Source organism: Pseudophryne corroboree, chromosome 3 (genome assembly GCF_028390025.1).
Source record: "Pseudophryne corroboree isolate aPseCor3 chromosome 3, aPseCor3.hap2, whole genome shotgun sequence".
Taxonomy (NCBI): Eukaryota; Metazoa; Chordata; class Amphibia; order Anura; family Myobatrachidae; genus Pseudophryne; species Pseudophryne corroboree.
In genome coordinates this window covers 696,479,069-696,503,101 of record NC_086446.1, presented here as the reverse complement: position 1 = coordinate 696,503,101, position 24,033 = coordinate 696,479,069, and the positions used below count along the sequence as shown (strand labels likewise).

The window sequence follows — 24,033 nt, the reverse complement described above, 5'->3', positions numbered from 1 at the left end:
GATAGAATGCTTTTTGTCAATTCACAAATTACAAGAGATCATGGAGATAGTCATTGTTTGTGCGTTTCTGATTGCTGGTATATTGATGGTCTTTTTTTCCCCCCAGTCATTGACTCAGCCATTAAAATGACCATTGTGTCTAGGTTACAGGCTGAATTTTTAAAAATGAGAATTATGTAGCAATAAAACAGAGGCAGGTAACTACTTTAAATTTGATTTATTCACACAAGATTACGTCATTTATATTAAGTGTCAAGGTGATAGTCTTTGGTTGTGATCTAGAAATATATATATATATATATATATACACATACACGATTTGTGTTTCTTCTTTATCATTTTTGCTAGTTTCAGAAACAAATACTGTAGTCATGTACATCGTCCGTTTAGATGTGACTGCTGACGTGCTCAAAACATCTTTAAGAGGTTTTAACAACATGTTTTAACTTTGTGAAGTTTTTCTTGTTGTTCTGGTTGTCGATTAGCACCAGAGGGTTTCGCTGGTGATTCTCAATAATCTCTGCAACGCTGTTGAATTTCTGCAAAGAATGCATTTCGTTAGGTCTTAAAGCTGTGGTTTATGTTTGAACATAGATGGTAAAGATGATGTCAATTTAATTAGGATCCACTACACTTAATTTAGAAATAGGTAACCAGTACAATATCACAGCAATACTTTATTTTAAATTATCATCTCTGCAACCTCAACATGTTTCCATTTATTCTTGGCTAGACTAATTATAAAATCTGTATCTCCACTAGATAATAGCATTGGTAGGCCAGAATTCGGGCTAGCCGTTACATACAACTCACCAGCTGTAGGAACTGATGCAGTGCTGAATGTGTAATACTGGTCTTGCATTGAACTTGCACTGCATGATCAGATAATGGGTGCACACAAGTGCAGGCAACGTAGAGATGTCTACGTTTCAATATCCTCTATGCTGCTGACCGAAAAAAGAGAATTGGGGTGTGACATGGGAATCTCACGTAGGCAGAGTTCAGTGAGCGCATGCATGGTCACAGTAGAGCTGGCTATCCTAACCTGGATGTAAGCAATAATATGCTTTTTGCACTTTGCATAGGGCATGTGCAAGTATATGCTAATGATGAGGACCAGTATCACGCCAAGTGGTGATGCAGTCACATCTCGAGATGTGCACAATTCTGCATTTGTATAAAAAAAATGTTTTCTGTGCACACTATTTTTCAGCAAGGTACACCTGGCCCTTAGTATTTTTGAGAGGGAAGAATTTTTTAAATATAAATTTAAAAAGGCCATCAGACCTAAAATACATCCAGTCACTGCTGCTTTTAATCATTCACATTAAACCATGCAACAAGTAGGACCAACGTATATACCGTGGGAGAGACTGACAAGGTAAGCAAGTCATTCTTACTTGGGGATTTGGCTAGTAGCCATCATTATGATAATAGTTCATTCTCCATCTTGCGGAAAAGAACCTATGGTAAATTGGTAGCCACAAGGGTTTTGCCCATGAGGACTATACTGCTATGGCTATAGGGCACTGGACACATCACTGCGTACTAAAGATGAGATTTTAGTGTATATGACACGGAAGCCATGGCAGAAATCTGCACATCATTAAGTGTCATTTTATCAACTACAGAAAAAAAATAAAAATGTTCATTATATTAGATGACCCTTTTTCTCTTACTGATGAAGAGGTTCCTAAGCAGGTCCTCAAATGCCAATCCCCACTCTGTCAAAGTCCTTTCCAGAATCTTTCTGGGAGATACAGTGGATACTTTTGAGTTATCTCAAAGCTAAATGTCAATGATTCAATAGAAGCTGTTCATTTGCATTACAGGAGATAAGACATGTTCCAACTCACAAAGTTAGTGTTGACTCATTACCACTATATCATAATGATATAGTAAATTTGCTGAGTGGTAAATCTGTGAGTAGACACCCGAATATGTTTTTCATGCAGTCATCAACATGACATTTCTTGATGAAGAACAAACATTTCTAAAGATATATACCTCTTCTCCGCTTTTCTCTCTTCCAAGAGCATACTGTTGGGTAGACTCAATATATCGCACTGGAATATTATATACTCTTCTGTTGTATAACACTGCAAGTGTGAAGGGCTGGTTAGAGTCTTGGCCTGTGCTTTTTCTCACTAGGAAAGAGCCATCCTGTTGGAATAGAGTTCAGTGTAACTCTTCAGCCATTGTTTTTACTATACTATAAAGAATCAAAACAATAAGCATATAGGAAACCGTACTTTGGATGTCGCTTGCAAAGCGTCTTCTGCTGCTTTACGATCAAATGAGGATGCATACCATTCCTTATTAAGCACGCCAGCACCCTGCAATAATAAAGTGCATCTAATTACATCGGCATGTAAGCATACATTTGGTTTTCCTCTCCCAATACCACTAATTGTGTAATTATGACTGCAGATTGATGCTAACAGCGTGTTCCAATGCAATTGTGATGTTGCACAGCACTAATGCTTTATTTTACTGTGGAACTCTGAGTCTGAGGAGAATCTAACTTAAAAGGATCAACTGCAATTCAAAATACATTATTATATAAAATGATTATATTATAAGGGCAAGGCCCAGATCGATATGTTCCAGTGACGTGCGGTGAGGTGAGCCAGAGCCTTTCCTCTCATACTAACGTTTGTGCCAGAGTTCTGACTGTATAAAGTATATGAAAAGTACAAAGAATATGTTAGAAATTTCTTCTTTGCCGCGGTAAGTCTTGGTACCTGCCAAAAAGGTACAGTTGGAAGGTATATTACTGCCTTTTAGCATGTAAATACTGAAGTTACTATTGTTGTTACCAATAAATAAACTACACCAGGTATGTTTTATTTATAGAGTGAACAAAGTAACGTTGGTATAGGTTTTTTCAGTTCACAAAAAGCTGTATTTTCTTTTATTATATGTTTTGTGTTTTCCCTGCTATAGTAAAGGCATTCTGCAGGTTGTTGATCAGAATTTGTGCAATATTAACTTTTTTTCATACCTGTTCCACTATACTGTCATGTCGACTCTGGGCAACCACATAGCGATTTACTACTTCTGGAGGTTCTGCAATAAAAACAAAATAACATGTTTTGAACATTGAAAACGGATGGGAATGGAGCAAGTCATGTCTTGTTGATTTTTGTTGCTCAAGTTAAAATTATTATTGATCCGTTTTGAATCTAGTTCTTTCTTCACACTCTTTTTATTTATTAACCACTTTACTGGCTAGTATGTTATAAATAAAAAAAAGTCAGAAATTGTAGTTTTTCTATGACTTAATTAAGTCAAGAACAAGATTTTATAAAAAAAAATTATATTATATATATATATATATATATATATATATATATTTAAAACGCAGTATACCATAAATATTGCAATATTTATGGTATACTGTGCATGAACTGTTAACCTTCGGTGCACTAGGTGGGGTGTGAAATACCCCAGCAAGAATGAAACTATAATTTTGTTTTCAGAATATGTGTAAATTGCTATTTCGTGTAGCTGGAGTTGCGATGTTACCAGTAATGTGTAGTGTATTTTTCCACCTGGTTCACAGAAGGTTAATTTGATCGATACAGACTAGTCATCAGAAATAATTTTAACATCAAGGTTTTTTGGTATCAAATTTTAACATCAAAGTTTTTTTGAAAAAAAAAATAAGAATTTACTTACCGATAATTCTATTTCTCATAGTCCGTAGTGGATGCTGGGGACTCCGTAAGGACCATGGGGAATAGCGGCTCCGCAGGAGACTGGGCACATCTAAAGAAAGCTTTAGGACTAACTGGTGTGCACTGGCTCCTTCCCCTATGACCCTCCTCCAAGCCTCAGTTAGGATACTGTGCCCGGACGAGCGTACACAATAAGGAAGGATTTTGAATCCCGGGTAAGACTCATACCAGCCACACCAATCACACCGTATAACCTGTGATCTGAACCCAGTTAACAGCATGATAACAGAGGAGCCTCTGAAAGATGGCTCACAACAATAATAACCCGATTTTTGTAACAATAACTATGTACAAGTATTGCAGACAATCCGCACTTGGGATGGGCGCCCAGCATCCACTACGGACTATGAGAAATAGAATTATCGGTAAGTAAATTCTTATTTTCTCTAACATCCTAAGTGGATGCTGGGGACTCCGTAAGGACCATGGGGATTATACCAAAGCTCCCAAACGGGCGGGAGAGTGCGGATGACTCTGCAGCACCGAATGAGAGAACTCCAGGTCCTCCTCAGCCAGGATATCAATTTTGTAGAATTTTACAAACGTATTTGCTCCTGACCAAGTAGCTGCTCGGCAAAGTTGTAAAGCCGAGACCCCTCGGGCAGCCGCCCAAGATGAGCCCACCTTCCTTGTGGAGTGGGCATTTACAGATTTTTGGCTGTGGCAGGCCTGCCACAGAATGTGCAAGCTGAATTGTACTACAAATCCAACGAGCAATAGTCTGCTTAGAAGCAGGGGCACCCAGCTTGTTGGGTGCACACCGGATAAACAGCGAGTCAGATTTCCTGACTCCAGCCGTCCTGGAAACATATATTTTCAGGGCACTGACAACGTCTAGCAACTTGGAGGCCTCCAAGTCCCTAGTAGCCGCAGGCACCACCAATAGGTTGGTTCAGGTGAGACGCTGAAATCACCTTGGGGAGAAACTGAGGACGAGTCCTCAATTCCGCCCTGTCCGAATGGAAAATCAGATAAGGGCTTTTTCAGGATAAAGCCGCCAATTCTGACACGCGCCTGGCCCAGGCCAGGGCCAACAGCATGACCACTTTCCATGTGAGATATTTTAACTCCACAGATTTAAGTGGTTCAAACCAATGTGACTTTTGGAACCCAAAACTACATTGAGATCCCAAAGTGCCACTGGAGGCACAAAAGGAGGCTGTATATGCAGTACCCCTTTTACAAACGTCTGAACTTCAGGGACTGAAGCTAGTTCTTTTTGGAAGAAAATTGACAGGGCCGAAATTTTAACCTTAATGGACCCCAATTTCAGGCCCATAGACACTCCTGTTTGCAGGAAATGTAGGAATTGACCCAGTTGAATTTCCTCCGTCGGGCCTTACTGGCCTCGCACCACGCAACATATTTTCGCCAATTGCGGTGATAATGTTTTTGCGGTTACATCCTTCCTGGCTTTGATCAGGATATGGATGACTTCATCCGGAATGCCTTTTTTCCTTCAGGATCCGGCGTTCAACCGCCATGCCGTCAAACGCAGCCGCGGTAAGTCTTGGAACAGACAGGGTCCTTGCTGGAGCAGGTCCCTTTTTAGAGGTAGAGGCCACGGATCCTCCGTGAGCATCTCTTGAAGTTCCGGTTACCAAGTCCTTCTTGGCCAATCCGGAGCCACAAATATAGTGCTTTCTCCTCTCCATCTTATCAATCTCAGTACCTTGGGTATGAGAGGCAGAGGAGGGAACACATACACTGACTGGTACACCCACGGTGTTACCAGAGCGTCTACAACTATTGCCTGAGGGTCTCTTGACCTGGCGCAATACCTGTCGAGTTTTTTAATCATGTGGACGACTTCTGGGTGAAGTCCCCACTCTCCCGGGTGGAGGTCGTGCTGAGGAAGTCTGCTTCCCAGTTGTCCACTCCCGGAATGAATACTGTTGACAGTGCTATCACATGATTTTCCGCCCCGCGAAGAATCCCTGCAGCTTCTGCCATTGCCCTCCTGCTTCTTGTGCCACCCTGTCTGTTTACGTGGGTGACTGCCATGATGTTGTCCGACTGGATCAACACCGGCTGACCTTGAAGCAGAGGTCTTGCTAAGCTTAGAGCATTGTAAATGGCCCTTAGCTTCAGGATATTTATGTGAAGTGATGTATCCAGGCTTGACCCTAAGCCCTGGATATTCCTTCCCTGTGTGACTGCTCCCCAGCCTCGCAGGCTGGCATCCGTGGTCACCAGGACCCAGTCCTGAATGCCGAATCTGCGGCCCTCTAGAAGATGAGCACTCTGCAACCACCACAGGATGGATACCCTTGTCCTTGGTGACAGGGTTATCCGCTGATGCATCTGAAAATGCGACCCGGACCATTTGTCCAGTAGGTTCCACTGGAAAGTTCTTGCATGGAATCTAACGAATGGGATTGCTTCGTAGGAAGCCACCATTTTTACCCAGAACCCTTGTGCATTGATGCACTGAGACTTGGTTCGGTTTTAGGAGGTTCCTGACTAGCTCGGATAACTCCCTGGCTTTCTCTTCCGGGAGAAACACCTTTTTTCCGGACTGTGTCCAGGAACATCCCTAGGAAACAGAAGACAAGTCGTCGAAACCAGCTGCGATTTTGGAATATTGAGAATCCAATCGTGCTGCCGCAACACTACCTGAGATAGTGCTACACCGACTTCCAACTGTTCCCTGGATCTTACCCTTATCAGGGAATCGTCCAAGTAAGGGATAACTAAAATTCCCTTCCTTCGAAGGGATATCATTTCGGCCATTACCTTGGTAAAGACCCGGGGTGTCGTGGACCATCCCTACGGCAGCATCTGAACTGATAGTGACAGTTCTGTACCATAACCTGAGGTACCCTTGGTGAGAAGGGTAAATTTTGACATGAAGGTAAGCATCCTTGATGTACCGAGACATCATGTAGTCCCCTTCTTCCAGGTTCGCAATCACTGCTCTGAGTGACTCAATCTTGAATTTGAACCTCTGTATGTAAGTGTTCAAAGATTTTAGATTTAGAATCGGTCTCACCGAGCCGTCTGGCTTCGGTACCACAATAGTGTGGAATAATACCCCGTTCCCTGTTGCAGGAGGGGTACCTTGATTATCACCTGCTGGGAATACAGCTTGTGAATGGCTTCCAAAACTGCCTCCCTGTCAGAGGGAGACATCGGTAAAGCCGACTTTTGGAAACGGCGAGGGGGAGACGTCTCGAATTTCAATATGTACCCTTGAGATATTACCTGAAGGATCCAGGGGTCTATTTGCGAGTGAGCCCACTGCGCACTGAAATTCATTGAGAACGGGCCCCCACCGTGCCTGAGCTTGTAAGGCCCTAGCGTCATACTGAGGGCTTTGCAGAGGCGGGAAAGGATTTCTGTTCCTGGGAACTGGGTAATCTCTTCAGCCTTTTTCCTCTCCCTCTGTCACGAGCAGAAAAGAGGAACCTTTTGTCCGCTTGCCAACAAAGGACTGCGCCTGATAATACGGCGTCTTATTTTGAGAGGCGACCTGGGGTACAAACGTGGATTTCCCAGTTGTTGCCGTGGCCACCAGGTCTAAAAGACCGACCCCAAATGTCCCCTTTCAAAGGCAATCCTTCAAAATGCCGTTTGGAATCCGCATCACCTGACCATTTTACTGGTAGAATTGGACAACGCACTTATACTTGATGCCAGTCGGCAAATATTCCGCTGTGCATCCTGCATATATAGAAATGCATCTTTTAAATGCTCTATAGGCAATAATATACTATCCTTATCTAGGATATCAATATTTCCAGTCAGGGAATCCGACCATGCCAACCCAGCACTGAACCTCCAGGCTGAGGCGATTGCTGGTCGCAGTATAACACCAGTATGTGTGTGAATACATTTTTGGATACCCTCCTGCTTTTGTATCAGCAGGATCCTTAAGGGCGGCCATCTCATGAGAGGGTAGAGCCCTTGTTCTTACAAGCGTGTGAGCGCCTTATCCCCCCTAGGGGGTGTTTCCCAACGCACCCTAACCTCTGGCGGGAAAGGGTATACAGCCAATACTTTTTAAGAAATTATCAATTGTTATCGGGGGGAAACCCACGCATCATCACACACCTCATTTTATTTCTCAGATTCAGGAAAACTACAGGTAGTTTTTCCCTCACCGAACATAATACCCCTTTTTGGTGGTACTCGTATTATCAGAAATGTATAAAACATTTTCCATTGTCTCAATCATGTAACGTGTGGCCCTACTGGAAATCACGGTTGTCTCTTCACCGTCGACACAGGAGTCAGTATCCGTGTCGGCGTCTGTATCTGCCATCTGAGGTAACGGGCGCTTTAGAGCCCCTGACGGCCTACGAGACGTCTGGACAGGCACAAGCTGAGTAGCCGGCTGTCTCATGTCAACCACTGTCTTTTATACAGAGCTGACACTGTCACGTAATTTTCAACAGTACATCCACTCAGGTGTCGACCCCCTAGGTGGTGACATCACTGTTACAGACACTCTGCTCCGTCTCCACATCATTTTTCTCCTCATACATGTCGACACAAACGTACCGACACAGCACACACACAGGGAATGCTCTGATAGAGGACAGGACCCCACTAGCCCTTTGGGGAGACAGAGGGAGAGTATGCCAGCACACACAAGAGCGCTATATATATATATACAGGGATAACCTTATATAAGTGTTTTTCCCCTTATAGCTGCTGTATGTTTTAATACTGCGCCTAATTAGTGCCCCCCTCTCTTTTTTTTAACACTTTCTGTAGTGTAGTGACTGCAGGGAAGAGCCAGGGAGCTTCCCTCCAACTGAGCTGTGAGGGAAAATGGCGCCAGTGTGCTGAGGAGATAGGCTCCGCCCCCTTTTCGGCAGCCTTATCACACGTTTTTCTGTATATTCTGGCAGGGGTTAAATGCATCCATATAGCCCAGGAGCTATATGTGATGTATTTTTTGCCAGGTAAGGTATTTTTATCATGTTTTATTGCGTCTCAGGGCGCCCCCCCCCAGCGCCCTGCACCCTCAGTGACCGGAGTATGAAGTGTGCTGAGAGCAATGGCGCACAGCTGCAGTGCTGTGCGCTACCTTATTGAAGACAGGAACGTCTTCTGCCGCCGATTTTTCCGGACCTCTTCGCTCTTCTGGCTCTGTAAGGGGGCCGGTGGCGCGGCTCCGGGACCCATCCAGGCTGGGCCTGTGATCGTCCCTCTGGAGCTAATGTCCAGTAGCCAAGAAGCTCAATCCACTCTGCACGCAGGTGAGTTCGCTTCTCCTCCCCTTAGTCCCTCGATGCAGTGAGCCTGTTGCCAGCAGGTCTCACTGAAAATAACAAACCTAAACTAAAACTTTCACTAAGAAGCTCAGGAGAGCCCCTAGTGTGCACCCTTCTCGTCGGGCACAGAAATCTAACTGAGGCTTGGAGGAGGGTCATAGGGGAGGAGCCAGTGCACACCAGTTAGTCCTAAAGCTTTCTTTAGATGTGCCCAGTCTCCTGCGGAGCCGCTATTCCCCATGGTCCTTACGGAGTCCCCAGCATCCACTTAGGACGTTAGAGAAAAAAATTATATTAATTCATAGAGAATAAATGCACTGAATTCTTCTTTAAAAATAAAGTTTTAATCCAACCTCATGTCAATGGCAACAGCAAATACAGGGTCGACCAGGCCCGGCGCTACCCGCTCAGCAAAGGGATGCAGTGCAGGTAGGCGCCAGGAAGGAGAGGCGCTCTAGCTCTCCTGCATCCCTGCTGATGCGCCGCCTGTCCCCCCTGCTGGCAGTGTCTCCTCTCCTCACATAATGGTGCCTAGCCTGCCTATGCGACCTAGCAATGTTGTACAGCACTCCAATGTTGCTGCTCCCTGGCGCTACTTCCACCTTATCTGCCTGACCGCCTCACTAATGGGGCTGCCCGACCCACCGACACTTGTCCGGGATCCGCAGCCATGTGATCTCAGATGCATGGCTGCTCCAGGAGATCCTAAGACGTGTGGCTGCTTCCGTTGCTGGTGCCTAGCAACTGCTCGGTATGCGCACTCACGTGACCCTGCCTGCCCCAGCGGCCAGGACCTGACGCCTGACAGGGAAACCAGACAGGCCCCTGATCACAGGCCAATCCCGGGGACGCACATGGCCACCCACAGCATGAAGAAAAGGCCCTGAAACCCCCGCGACCCGAGCAGAGGCCCCAGAATACGTGTAACGGCCAAGGGAACACAAGACAGCCTGCTCCGACGAGCACCTGCGACGGATGACAGCCCCAGCCTGACCAGAGATCCCTGCAGTCTGATCATTGGAGGACACCCCACCACCTGACAGGTAACATGTGGATGAGGCAACCATATGGGGTCTTTCCATTGATTAAAGAAAGAAAATAAAGGGGATAGAGAAAAAAAAACAGGACAGGGTAGGCAAAGTGCAGAAGAGAGATGGCAGTAGAGGAAAGGAGAATAATAAAGTAAAATACAGAAAGAACATGACAGATAACAACACTGATATGCTCACTAATAAGACAGTACTCTGTCCAACATCCATATGAAAAGAGAGAGCCCCAGCTTCAAAAAAATGATAAAAGTACAAAGAAACACCCCCTAATTTACTCAGAAACCAAATCAAAATCACTTCCCATAAAAAACTTAACCCATGTGTGTCCGGCTAAAGTGTGTGTATACATGGCCTAGAGGTTTATGACACTACTGTGATATATGGGGCGCAATGTAATTGAGTCCAAGTTTGCCAGTCGTGCGTGATGCCAGCCGAACTTAGACTTTTTTTTGAAGGGGCAGTCATTTACAAAGGCATGGTTTTGCCTTGTAAATGATTACCCCTTTAAAAAACGTCCAAATTGGCCGGCATCCAGCACTTAATATTTAGGGGTGCCTGGGGCACTGCATGAGTGCCATCATTTCAACCAGTGTCTTTTTTTGCCTCTGATCGGAGCATCGGACACCATCATGAAGGAAAAGCAGCCAGCAGCTGGTCTGCCATGTCCGTGTTACATTTTGTGAGTGCGGTCCTTGGCTATGATGTCACATTAACACCACACTGTCAGTCTGAGGAGCCAAGGAGTAGCAGTGACTCCTAAGGTACCCAGAGGGATTGTGCCAGTGCTGCACATCTGGTAATAATATTGAAAAATATAGATTTTCTTTTTTTTAATACTTTTTTTTTTATATATTTGTTGAAAACGGGAAGGCAGAACTAATTGGGAGGAGAGCTATGAGTAGAGGGGAAGAGTCAAGATTCTTAAACCGGCTCCCCTAAAAATAAAGTCTAGATCTGCCACTGCCTGCTGCTGCACCTGTCACACTGTGACAGGCAGCAGCGCCGTCAGCTTTCAGCTTCCTCTCTCCATCCCTGACTGTATAGTGCAGAGCCAGAGTGTGCACTGTGCAGGCCAGGAAGGAAGACCCGAAAAGGGTGGCACTACCACAGGCGGAATTTTGTGTAAGCGGCACTACTACAGGGGGTATTTTGTGTATGCACACTACTAAGGGGGCATTTTGCGTAAGCACCATTACTACAGGGTGGGATTTTGTGTAAGCGGCACTATCACAGGGGGGATTTTGTGTAAAAGAAGCACTACTACGTGCAGTGTTATGTGAATAAGATTGTGCTACTGTGGCGTAATTTGAAATGGGGGTACTATTGTGTGGCTGTGCCCCTTCCGTGTAAGACCAAACTCCTTTTTTCGGTGTGCACCAAAGGCGCGCACTGTCCCTTTGTAAAGTATGGGAGGGCGCAAATTTGTAGTTTGCAGGGGGGAGCCGAACACCCTAGCACCGGCCCTGGGGTTGACGTTTCGGTCCCCAACAGGACCTTTCTCAAGACCAGTGAAGTAGCAGGCAGTGTGTCAGTGTTGCTACTTCACTGGCCTTGAGAAAGGTCCTCTGGGTACCGAAACGTCGACACTGTATTTGCTGTTGCCATTGACATGAGCTTGGATTAAAACTTTTTTTTTACTTTTCACAAAGAGGAAGTCTAATGAGTGCATTCATTCTCTATGACTATGGTACTGGGATCCTGCTGAAGCAGGTAACTCTCTGGATTTTGGCACCCCAGCTGATAATATGTGGATAATATGTGCTTGTGACTGGGGGCTCAGGGCTGCTGAATTGACATTTTCCCGTGAGGTGGGTGCAGCCAGCTGCCCGATCAGCAGCGATTAGCTGCACAGCAGGGAGGGAAGAAGGAAACAGAGTGGCCAGAAGGTTTCTCTGAGATTGGCGTCTGTTGAAAGATTATCTTTGCCAGTCGACCGGGCTTTTCTGACTGGTTCCATTAGATGCGACCATATCAGGGAAAGCCCAGCATGGAAATGCGACCATGCCAGGCAAGTGGTTGAAGAGGGATAAACCCAGTATTGGAATGGAAAGCCATACACATAACTGAGTTTCTAGCAACTATGTGTTCCAATTGGTGATGTAGGGGTCTATTTACTAAGCCTTGGATGGTGATAAAGCCCATGGAGATAAAGTACCAGCCAATCAACAACTACCTGACATGTCACAGGCTGCGTTTGAAAAAGGACAGTTAGAAGCTGGTTGGCTGGTACTTCATCTCCATCCAAGGCTTAGTAAATAGACCCCTTTGTATTGTATTATGTAGCTATAACAACTTTACACTTAAGCTGAAGACTAATTTGATGTTAGTTATATGTAAGAAAGTAATACACACTTACTTTGTACAGATATGACAGATTTGAGAACCGGGACTGGTAACCTGAGGGAAAAATTAGACTCAGATGTAAAAAAATAAATAAAAATATTGTTGCTAATGATACAATCATGCTGGCTCCCCATACAACCCTTTTTGATATTTTAATGTGTATGTTTACTTATATCAAACAGGTAATTATAAATCAATTAAAATAGTAAAGAAAAAAGTATTGTCACTGCAAAAAAACAAAACAAACAAACCCAAAACATTCAAGTAATTGAATAAGAATCAAAGTAAGGTAAATACACAGTGTATATTTGTGGGGATCAGTGGTATTGCTGCCACTGATCCCCACAGGTAAAGGGGGAGATTCAACTGTTTGAAAAGTCAGTTGGGTGTCTATTTTTTCCTATCTTATAGACAGGAAAATGTAGACACCCAACCGACTTTTCAAATATTTGAATTCCCCCCAAAGAGTCTCTCATACAAAAATATAAAGAACTTGCTCTCAATAGGTACACTATTGAGATCCTTCGTTGCCTGATCCACTATGTGGTGTCCTTACTTCATCACATACACATACAGTAGCAAAGGAAGACAATTTGAGGCCAAGCTCCCTGGGATTACCTCTTGTCATTATTGGTTTGTGTTTGGAGTATTTATTTACATTCTGATTTAGGTATATGGAAACTTTCATGTGGAAAGATTCCACTGTTTCCATTCGAGACTCTACATCAGTTGTTTATAATCCATGATCAATTGTGGAGGATTTCACGTGCGAGACACTGCATTAGTCTCTGCATATCTTCACCTTTCCGTTCTTATACATGGCCTGACATCCTTTATCAGCATTATCTGCGTAATACAGATGTGTCCGCATACACCATTGCTGCAGCCGCGCCAAACAGTCCCTATTAGCGCGCAGGTCCCGTTAGACTTTGCTAGAGTCGGGCGTCGGTTTTTTACGTTTTAGTCGCAACGCAATGCATCTAGGATGCACAACAAGACTATGCTGATTAATTTGATACTTTGACGGAGTCGCTGAATCTGTATAAGAAGTGCTACAATGTAGCAGCCGCAGCTTTTGCCCAATACAAGTTCGGTTGTGCTCCATATACAGACTCAGTCACACACAATACACAAGTGTCCTATCAAAATAATCAGCACAGTGTATCCTAGTCCCATCCAGTTATGACTAAGGCGCATTTTTGTTAAAGAAAAAACTCACTTGCGCTGCATGGCGTATTGAGGTTGGATGTACGAGGACACATTTGCAGCTACTTTGCGTAAAATCGTCTGTGGTCAATAATTTGGCCACTCAGTGTGTAGGCGTAAATGTATTCTAATTCACTTCAAATATGTGGGTGCGGTATAGAAGATCTAAAATGTCTAGGTCAACAGTCATTAGGTCCACAACAACAAAAGGTTGACACATAAAAAGGTCGACATGGGAAATGGTCCACACAATTTTTTGTGTGTGTCATTTTGCACAGAGCACAGGGAACCCCAATTAGTGTACCATTCACCGCTAATGCTGCGCTCGGCACAGGTTGCTATTCCCAATCGTAGTCCACGTGGATGGTAAAGTATGAAAAAGGTGTGAAAATAAATGCGAAACCTTAAAAAGCTGTGTTGTCCATTGCCATGTCGACCATTTGAACCTGTTGACCTTTTCCAGTGTCAACCTTTTGTCAATGTCTACCTAAACATTGGAACCCCAAATATGTATCCAAGAGTAGGTTTTTGTTCTGCATTAATAGCAATGCAACCCTCTGCCAAATGTATCAGTCCTTGTGTTCCAGCTACTGGAGTTTGAGACCCCTTCCCTAGTGTTCAGGTGTCCATATTATATTAGAAATAAAGGTACTTACTTATGAGCTGAAGGAAGGGGCACTGTGGGAGGTTCTGTCCCAGCACTAGGTACTCTTTTGCGCTGTAAAACTGAGGGAGGTTCTGTAATAGAAAATGGGAATACTTTTAGGAAGCTAGTTAGTTTGTTGATGGTTTACAATGTTGACCATTACTATGTGAACTGCATAATGCCGGCACAAAACTAATGCATTTATCCATGTCTGCATTATAGCTTTACCATTATGTTTAAAGCTAGAATGCAAACACGGTAAGCATGCTTTAGTTAGCATTAGGACCACTGGCGTATCTATAATAGGTGCACCCATTTCTTCCATACTTACCTTTCTGGTGTCCATGCGTGGGCCCTCTCCTCTCCCGTCACCGGTCTCTGAAAAAATGGCAGCAGCACCATTTTTTCAGAGACTTGCGCATGCGCTGTAGACTCTGGCACTGTGCCAGAGTCTCTCGTGCTAAGACAGAGCGCAAACAGTGCTGCTGCAAACTACGGTGACGGGAGAGGAGGGGGCCCACACCCGGAGACTGCACACGGGTCCCCTCCTTTCTAGATACGCCCCTGATTAGGGCCACATCACAGCAACAATTAGTAACATTTATTGATAAATATAAATAAGATACAGCTGAGAATATTATTGTACATTAAGGTTAATAGCTACATCTGGTCTTTATTATAGAAATGATTTTACCAGGGATATTATTAAGTATTGATTTAATTGTATATTAGAACTGTGGAATGTTGAAGTCACAACTGTCTAAAGGTTCCAATAGGGAAGATGTACTAAACCTTGGCGAGAGATAAAGTGGAGACTGTACCAACCAACCAGCTCCTGTCATTTTTCAAACGCACCCTATAACATGGCAGTTGGGAGGGTTTCAGTGTGAAGTACTAGTAGCTGGGATGCCGTCCGTCGGTATACAGACAGCAGCATCCTGGCCACTGGTATGCCGGCAGCATGGTGAGAGCTAGAAAGCCCCATGCAGGCTTGGTGCGGGCACGGTGGCTCGCCACAGGTTATATCCTCTCTCTATAGGTGTCGTGCCATTTCACCACTAGTTGGGAGTCCGGCGTCGGCATTGTGACCTCTGGGATCCCAACTAGCGGTATTGTAACCACTTCCCGCTGGAGAGTGTAAATGTGGAGAGAGATAAAGTACAAGTCAATCCGCTCCCAAGGCTTAGTACAACTGCCCCCAAAGTGAGCAATGTATATAAACACTGGCATCATTAATGTTGGGAATACAGTGTTCCCTACTATTGAACAAGAGGAGTTATGTGACCATGTACAAATGCAAGCTACAAAAAGCACTTACACTCCTGGGATAAAAAGGTTCCCGGTTACAATCTGAAACTTCAGAATAAACTACAGTTTATGAACACCACAAAAATGGAGGCCTGAGAGATAGGGAGGGAAATGTTATACTGTTATATTTATATCAAGTTGTACCCACATTCCTCAGCACTCGCCAAGAACAATATTACTGCTATTTTAGCTGCAATCTATATTAAAAACGAGGAGTGTTGTTCCACTAAAAATTGATGCCTTAATTTTAGTACTATGATTAGGCAACACTGATATGTATAAAGAACAAATACCATCAGCAGTAAAATTAGATCATTAATACATTTCCAGGGTAATGATTTGCATGACTGAAGATTATAGCCACACATCCTCTGCAGCACTAAATCCCGCCCTATCCACTGACCACACCACTTTAACCCAGAGCGTTCCTTAGCCAATCCTGTGTCAGAAAGAAGGTGCAGTAGTACACCGCACAATCCAGTTATGATTTTTCTCATTCCATAAATGAATTTCTTTCACTGGTAAAAGAACCACATGTGCTGCGTCTCAGTCTCTGCTGCACCCAGTCAAAGGGCTACCATTTATAATACTAAAGGGACAGCTTTAACAACTGGTAATATTCTTGTTATCACTTGTTACTAATTTTCAATCTGCTCCTGTCATTTTTCAAACACATGACAGGAACGGATTGATTGGAGCATCAATTACAATTATTGAGTGATAACTAGAATATAGATTTGTCTGCCCCTAAATGCAGCTCTGAATACATCATGTATGTTCCACCAAGTATGACGGTTCCGGTATGAATGGTCGACCATGCTATGGTCGACAGTCATTAGGTCGACCACTATTGGTCGACATTGACATGGTCGACATGGACACATGAAAGGTCAACACATGAAAGGTCGACATATGAAAAGGTCGACGTGAGTTTTTTAACTTTTTTTGGTGTCATTTTTTGCGTAAAGTGACTGGGAACCCCAATTAGTGCACCGCATCCCCTCGCATGGCTCGCTTCGCTCGCCATGCTTCGGGCATGGTGCCTTCGCTCCGCTGCCGCTTCGCTCGGCACACTTTACCGTTCCAATCGTAGTCCATGTGGATCGTAAAGTATGGAAAAGTTCCCCAAAAGAAAAAAAAGTTAAAAAACTCATGTCGACCTTTTCATGTGTCGACCATTTTCAGGTGTCGACCATGTGTCCATGTCAATGTCGACCAATAGTGGTCGACCTAATGACTGTCGACCATAACATGGTCGACCATGTGAACGGATACCCTGAATGACAGCCACTAAAGGATGCCTAAATACAAGTGTCTAAAAGTGGTTCATGCAGCTATACTATAATTTGATCAGAACTGATTTTACCACCTGTGAAAGTTAATCTGGAGAAATTGCTGGGATTTCATCCCTATTTTTAGATCTCTACTTGGTCTTTGTGCCTTGTTCCAGTCTGTACTTTATACTGCTGCTCAATATCATGACATCTAATTGCAAAATCCATCTACTGTGTTTCCCAAAATGTCTACAGAGATCAAAGTCCAGATTCTATTTGGTTGCAGAGCGGACATGGTACACGGTGCAGAAAGACAGTAAACGTATGAAGTACAGGGACCACTACACTATATCATTTTATATTAGTTTTTTTTTTTATCCTTTGAATGGAGTTCTGTGTTTTATATTAGTTGATGTGGAAACTACTTTTGACTTTAAAAATGAGCATGCCTGACTTATTCACAGAGGCAACAATCCTAGCAAAATAGGAATCAATTATAACCCATACATATTTTGTTACATAATAGTAGGTGCATCATGTTTTTTAGTTAATACTAAATACAGTACAAGAACTATACAGAACTGAGGGGTCTATTTACTAAGCCTTGGATGGAGATAAAGTTGCTGGATATAAAGTACCAGCCAATCAGCTCCTAACTGTCATTTTTCAAACACAGCCTGTGGCATGGCAGTTAGGAGCAGATTGGCTGGTACTTTATAACCAGCCAAGGCTTAGTAAATAGACCCCTGAATCCCACATGAAATGTTAGTTTAGGGGACCTGGCTCACTCGGGAGTATTTGTGTACGATTCACTTATGGTAGCCTCGAGACAGACTATTTTTGTTTGCAGCTCCATAGGCCTGTATACAAAAATCTATGATATAGGGGCAATTTGATGTGCCATTGTTAGTGTTTCTACACGGATTCAACTGCAAATTACGGGCATCCCCCACAACTGAATTGACCCCAATGAGTTAACTGTAACTTGTTCAAGATACTGCTGCTATCCCAAGTTGCACAATGCAATACATGAAGAGAACGGGTAATGTAACATGATCTCTACTAAAGCTTGGCTTGGAAGCAGAGATGTCAGTATACACTATGCTCTTTGCTGGTATGGTTTAATGCGGTGATGAGCAACAGCTGCCCCCTAGGGTGTCCCCTCTGAGGCTGTACCAGTATCCTCCAGCTCCCTCCACCTTTGCAAGATTAGTTTGTTTTAGCTTGTAACACTGCTATGTTATTACTTATGAAATGCATTGTTCTAATTGATCACTAAGATTAAGGTTGATGTGTTTTGAAGATTAGATGGCCTCCTAGTCTGGTACCTGAACTGCATCAGGTTTCCTATCCTTGGCTTACTCTGCTCTCCTTCTGTTGGGTATCAAAGATGCCAGCCTCCATAGAAAGCTACATTAAATGCATTCCAGTGCGAATAGGATCATGGAGGAACCATTCATGTAATTTTATTTCTATAATAAACACACAAAAAGCTCTGCAAAACCTGGTGGCATTCCCATCATACCATAGAGTGGCTCTGTCCCAAAACTAATCTGCCACTGTAGATAATTTAACCTATCCATCTAACAAAGTGACTGAGCATAGACAGACTGGGGCTCATAAGCAGCAATGGCAGTCTATTCTGCACGCACATGGGGGTGTGCCAGGAATCACGAGGCCTGGCTTCACAAAATGCCCCTATCTGGGTGCTTTGCGACTGAGAAGGCTGCTTGGACACTCTTTTAGGCCAGATTGGCTTATTTACCAGAAGTGCCAGATTGGCCTGTCCGGCCCTGCAGTCTGTGTACCTGCCAGGTAAAGTGCCTGGATAGAATAAATGCAGACAGACTATAGGGTCGAGAGATACTGCTCCTATTTTTTTTTTTTAGAAAAGATGAATACTCCTAAATATATAGGGAGAGTGTCTAATATCACATGTTTGTCTACTGTTAATACTGCTACTCTAGGCAGATCAGGGTCAAGAGAGACCCATAGGAGGCACAAGTTTTCTTCTAGGTATTAGACCACATATGCTGTTAGTTTGCAGTTGTCGAATGGGCTGCTGTGCTTTAGTGACTCCCTACTTCACACTGGTTGGATGGGCTGCTATGCTCTAGCTACCCCCTTCTGTACACTGAGTTATACTGTCAGGTTTTCAGGAACTGGTTTAGTTTGGAGAGATCTTGAGTCTGATTTGGATGTTGGATTTGTGTGCAGGAACCTGGATGAGTGTAGATAATTCCTCCTTAGAGAATATCTGAACTATTGAAGACAGCTATGCTTGGACTGTGTTCAAGATTGGTTGGGGCTGTTACATATGCAGATTGTGGTACTTTTATGATACTAAGCACACGGCTGGAACAGAGGATCTGCTGAAGTACCAGATATAGGCTGGCTAGGGTTTCTAGGATGCCGGGTTGGGATCAGTTGTAGCTTCGGAGATGAATACTGAACTGGACCCGGAATTACTACAATGAACAGAGTCCAAACTGGAATTGGAATCGCTTGATATAGGATCCTGAATGTGACTGGAATAGCTTGAGTATAGGATCTGGACAGTAATCAGAATAGCTTGAATACAGGATCCAGACTGGGGCTGGAATAGCTAGAGTACAGCAGATACAGCTACTCAAACTACAGACGCTGAGAATAGCGGATACACAGGGAGACCTGGAAGACAAACATTGCTCTGGTACCTTCTGATTCCTAAAAGGCACCTTTTATCCCCCTTGCCTGCTGCTCATTAGTGGACATGGTCAGCTGGACGAAAACTGGTGCCTGATTGGCTTCTCCGTGGTCAGTTGACCGACACCAAGATATAGGCGTCTAGCGGATGGAGTCGGCAGGGAGACTCACATGGAGACACCAGGACGGAAGCCACATGGAACCGCTTGAGAGATGGCCTGAAGCATCCCCGGATTGCAGAGGAGACTTCGACCCCGAGCCATGATGCTGGAGTACAGACCCCAGCAAATAAGTGTAAAGGGTGCTGAATCCTGACATCTATAAAATAGTAGTGTATACAGATCTCCCATATACAAAATGCTCAGGACCAGAAGTATTTTATATATAGGATTTTTCCGCATTTTGGAATATTTGCATACCATAATGAGAGTCTAAGCAGGAAATGCATTTATGTTTCATATACACATAGCCTGAAGGTAATTTTATACAATATTTTTAATAACCGCATTAAACAAAATTTGTGCCCATTGAACCATCAAAAAGCCAAGGTGTCACCATTTCAGTCCCACTCAAAATATTACATATTTTAGAATTTTGATTATGAAAACTCAACCTGTATTTGTGTGGTCAAGCAAAAGGTCCAGACGTCACTGTGGGTGCTTTCCTTTTATTTATTTCTATACCCACCCTACTATTGTAACAAGTGCACACTAAAACAGATAAGTTTATATATTTACATAAAAAAACCCTTACCAGTATTGCTGTTCATGTCCTTTGGGGGCAAACCTGGTGTTTTCTTGAAAATAAAGGAATATACATTCAGAGCTAATTCACACCCATCCATTTTCTTTTAATTTTTTTACAGGTTAATAAGTGCATGTAAAGTGCATTATAATTAGCTCAAAGTAGAGTCATTGGTGCCGTTTCCACCACTATATTCTAAACCACAGGTTCTCAAACTCGGTCCTCAGGACCCCACACGGTTCATGTTTTGCAGGTCACCTGTATATTTTTAAAATGTGACAGTTGGTCATACACAGTGCACCTGCTGGGTGACATGGAAAACGTGAACCGTGAGGGGTCCTGAGGACAGAGTTTGAGAACCACTGTTCTAAACGGTTACAGTTTTAGAATATTGGACACTCTATTTGTCATGTGTTACCATATGCGGCTAGTACATCTGCTCTTCTATGTAAAAGTGCAAATGTAAAAAAAAAAAAATTTGTCATGGAAAATACATTAAAAATGCGTTACTCTAGTGTGCATTGGTTTTCATGTATTTCTTCATCTTCCTAGAGAATGTGTGTGTGGCCGAGCCCTTAATATACATAAATGAATGAATGCTAGGCACTGTGTGCATGTGTTGATGCATTTGTAAGGATATTTTTTATTTTCTACATTACAATCTGATGCTTGACTATGGTCATTTTGTTAAGCTCATGCGTAGGCATTTTGTAGTCCATGAAGAGCATATTTTACATATTTTAGTGGCAAAATAAACAGTTATTCATCATGGCAACCTATTAATATCCAGACACACTCATTGCTTGGCTACACAGTCACCATGGAAACCTTTTGCAGACACGCAAGAAGGGGAGAAGGGGGGGGGGATGGGATCAGCCAATCAGAACATTCCACTGCTCCCATTTTTAGAATGCAATGCTATACAATCTGTGCTTTTGTTTGGACTAAATATCAGAAAAAAACCCTGTTTTTTTGTGATGTAAAGTCTTATTCAGACAAGCACAATGTAATAAAAGAATCTAGGACACATGGTTCTTACCATGAAGTATATATGGAGTAATTAAGAGACATAAGAGATTTTTTCCATAGATTTTTGTTTAGTGCATGTTTATGTTTGATCAAACTCAAAATGGTTAAAATAGTGATTTACCATATAAAGACAGACAAATAAATTATCGCTCCTATGTGACATGATACATAGAAAGTTATCTGCTTACATTTGCCTACAGTTACACTTTCTTTTATGGACATTTTATCCAGGCCTTTTCCTAAAAAAAAATCCTAAAAACCGTGTTTGCAGAAGGTTTCATGCTATATGAAACCTGCATACCCTGTAAAGGAGTGATGCTTTAAAAAAAAAAAAAAATACTGTACTGCTATAGGTCGGGCATGAAGATGGTATGAGCAGTGCATATTGGAGGACGGACTGGTTTTGTCCTAGCTTACCACATAGCTATTGCAGTAATGAATGTACGTGGAGTGTATATTACAATATATTACAAGATAACAGGTGTAATCTTACCGGTTTTGGTTGAGGTTTGGGTTTTCTGTTAAAAAAAAATAAAAACCATTGTAACCAATTTTTTATTTTTTTTTGCATTATCGTTCATTTGTATTGTTTTAAAGGTGAACCTGTTTATGTCACACTCACATATTCCGCGGAAGAGGGGATGGAATGGATTTACTTGGTGGTTCCGGTCTGCTCACAACTGTTTAACAAAATATATAAAATGTTAGACTTGTGACAGGGAAATTTAGAAAAATAAAATAGGTTAGCAAAATAAATATTGTGGCAATCATTTAAAACCACAAATTAATATAATAAGGTACAAAAAAAAAAAAAAAAAAGAAGTTCTATAAATTCCTATGATCAGCACACAGAGACTTAGAGGTTGTGTCACTTTTTTATGTATTTATTTATTAAACATTGTCAAGAAGTAGCACATTAAAACATGATCAGTGATGATCTCAGACTCCCCTCACTAGACACAAAAGTGTCTATATTAAAGAAAAAAAAAGGGAGTGGCTTACAATGAAGGGAAGGCCACATCATCAAGGAGGACAGGAGAGTCATTGATATATATTCTCATTTCGTACCAAGAAATGGAATGAAAGCAGAAATGAATTTGATGGCAAATCAAGGACGGTAGGGAGAGGAAAAAACTGTCTAAACATATTGAAAAAATTGCCAACACTGAGGTCTAGATGCATCATCGCTTGGAAAGTGATAAAATGGAGAGTGAAAAAGTACCAGCCAATCAGCTCCTAACTGCCATTTTTCAAACACAGCCTGTGACATGGAAGTTAGGAGCTGATTGGCTGGCACTTTTTCATTCTCCATTTTATCACTTCCAAGCGATGATGCATCTGGCCTGAATTTCTTATGTAGGGAACCCTCAACACAGGCAATATGGAAAACGAAATAAAATTTATGAACAAAAAAAGAAAAATAAGAGAAGGGGTATCCTGCACCCAGTATTGCAAAATATATTTTGAGTGCTACTGCAAGATTATTAAGTTTCCAAAAACCGGGGGTCAGTTTTAACGATGGGTCATGTACAGTATACCAAAGACTCATTCAGGAGTAAGAGGGACGCATTCTACTAAATGAAAACACAATGCCAGAATGATTTAATGAGGTGACAATCCCACATGCTATGTAGGAACGACACATTCAATTGCCCACATTTCAGCCAATCCCCAGTATCCGAGAGGCCCATAATACAACGATGATGAGGGGACAAGTAGCCGTGGTGGCATATGTTCAAAAATATCTCCCTATAAGTGCAGGATGTCAAAATCTTACAGGAATAAGGGGAGCAAAACAGTTGAGGGTAGAAAAAGTCTTGGTCCAATACAACAGGCTTGTTAAAGGAATCTAAAGATGTACGTAATGAGATACAGGTTGAGTATCCCATATCCAAATATTCCGAAATACGGACTTTTTTGATTGAGCGTGATATAGTGAAACCTTTGTTTTTTGATGGCTCAATGTACACAAACTTTGTTTAATACACAAAGTTATAAAAAATATTGTATTAAATGACCTTCAGGCTGTGTGTATAAGGTGTATATGAAACAAATGAATTGTGTGAATGTACACACACTTTGTTTAATGCACAAATTTATAAAAAAATATTGCCTAAAATTGACTTCAGGCTGTGTGTATAAGGTGTATATGAAACATAAATGCATTATGTGCTTAGACTTGTCCCATCACCATGATATCTCATTATGGTATGCAATTATTCCAAAATACGGAAAAATCCCATATCCAAAATAACTCTGGTCCCAAGCATTTTGGATAAGGGATACTCAACCTATACTAATAATAAAATACAGAGATGAGGTTATGCCAGTTCTAAAACCTGCACCAATGTCATCTAATTTCTAAAGGCACGTCAGATGCCTGTGTGCGGACGGAGGATAGGAAGCATAGCAGAGGGTAAATACAAGTTTTTTTTCTGGAATAAATCTATTATCACTACAATAGCCCCCCCCCCCCCCATTTAAAAGTAATATTTACTTTTTTACTTTTTAGATGACTTATTTATAGGATTGTACATATCTGCCTGTTTTGTTTCTCATCTGTTTTTAATAAGATCATTGCAAAATCTTCATAGTCTTTAAAAAATCTTATGCATTTATTTATATTTATTTATGGGTTATTTTCCATTGACTTTAAAAACTCTAATAAAATTGTTTATATTTTTTCTTGTTTTTTTTTTTTTGTGCATTAAGGCCTGTCCAAGCCAGTCATTTCTGAAAGTGTGCTCAGAAAACCAAGCACAAATGATAATTTGTTATAGTCTGATA

General features: G+C 42.4%; 1 protein-coding gene across 5 annotated transcripts in view; it reads right to left on the bottom strand.

Moving 5' to 3' along the window:
- Positions 1–202: 202 nt before the first annotated feature.
- The window catches only part of BLNK (B cell linker), a 438,756-nt gene continuing 414,925 nt past the window's right edge, over positions 203–24,033 (bottom strand). For all 5 annotated transcript variants that reach the window (XM_063962019.1, XM_063962021.1, XM_063962024.1 and 2 more), the window contains 9 exons: positions 21,869–21,926; positions 21,740–21,764; positions 20,227–20,269; positions 14,217–14,298; positions 12,368–12,408; positions 3,005–3,069; positions 2,253–2,336; positions 2,008–2,163; positions 203–539 (listed from right to left, as the gene is read on the bottom strand). In XM_063962019.1, coding sequence (XP_063818089.1) covers positions 420–539; positions 2,008–2,163; positions 2,253–2,336; positions 3,005–3,069; positions 12,368–12,408; positions 14,217–14,298; positions 20,227–20,269; positions 21,740–21,764; positions 21,869–21,926 — 674 coding nt within the window. In that variant the 3' untranslated portion in view covers positions 203–419. The remainder of the gene's footprint in view (positions 540–2,007; positions 2,164–2,252; positions 2,337–3,004; positions 3,070–12,367; positions 12,409–14,216; positions 14,299–20,226; positions 20,270–21,739; positions 21,765–21,868; positions 21,927–24,033) is intronic.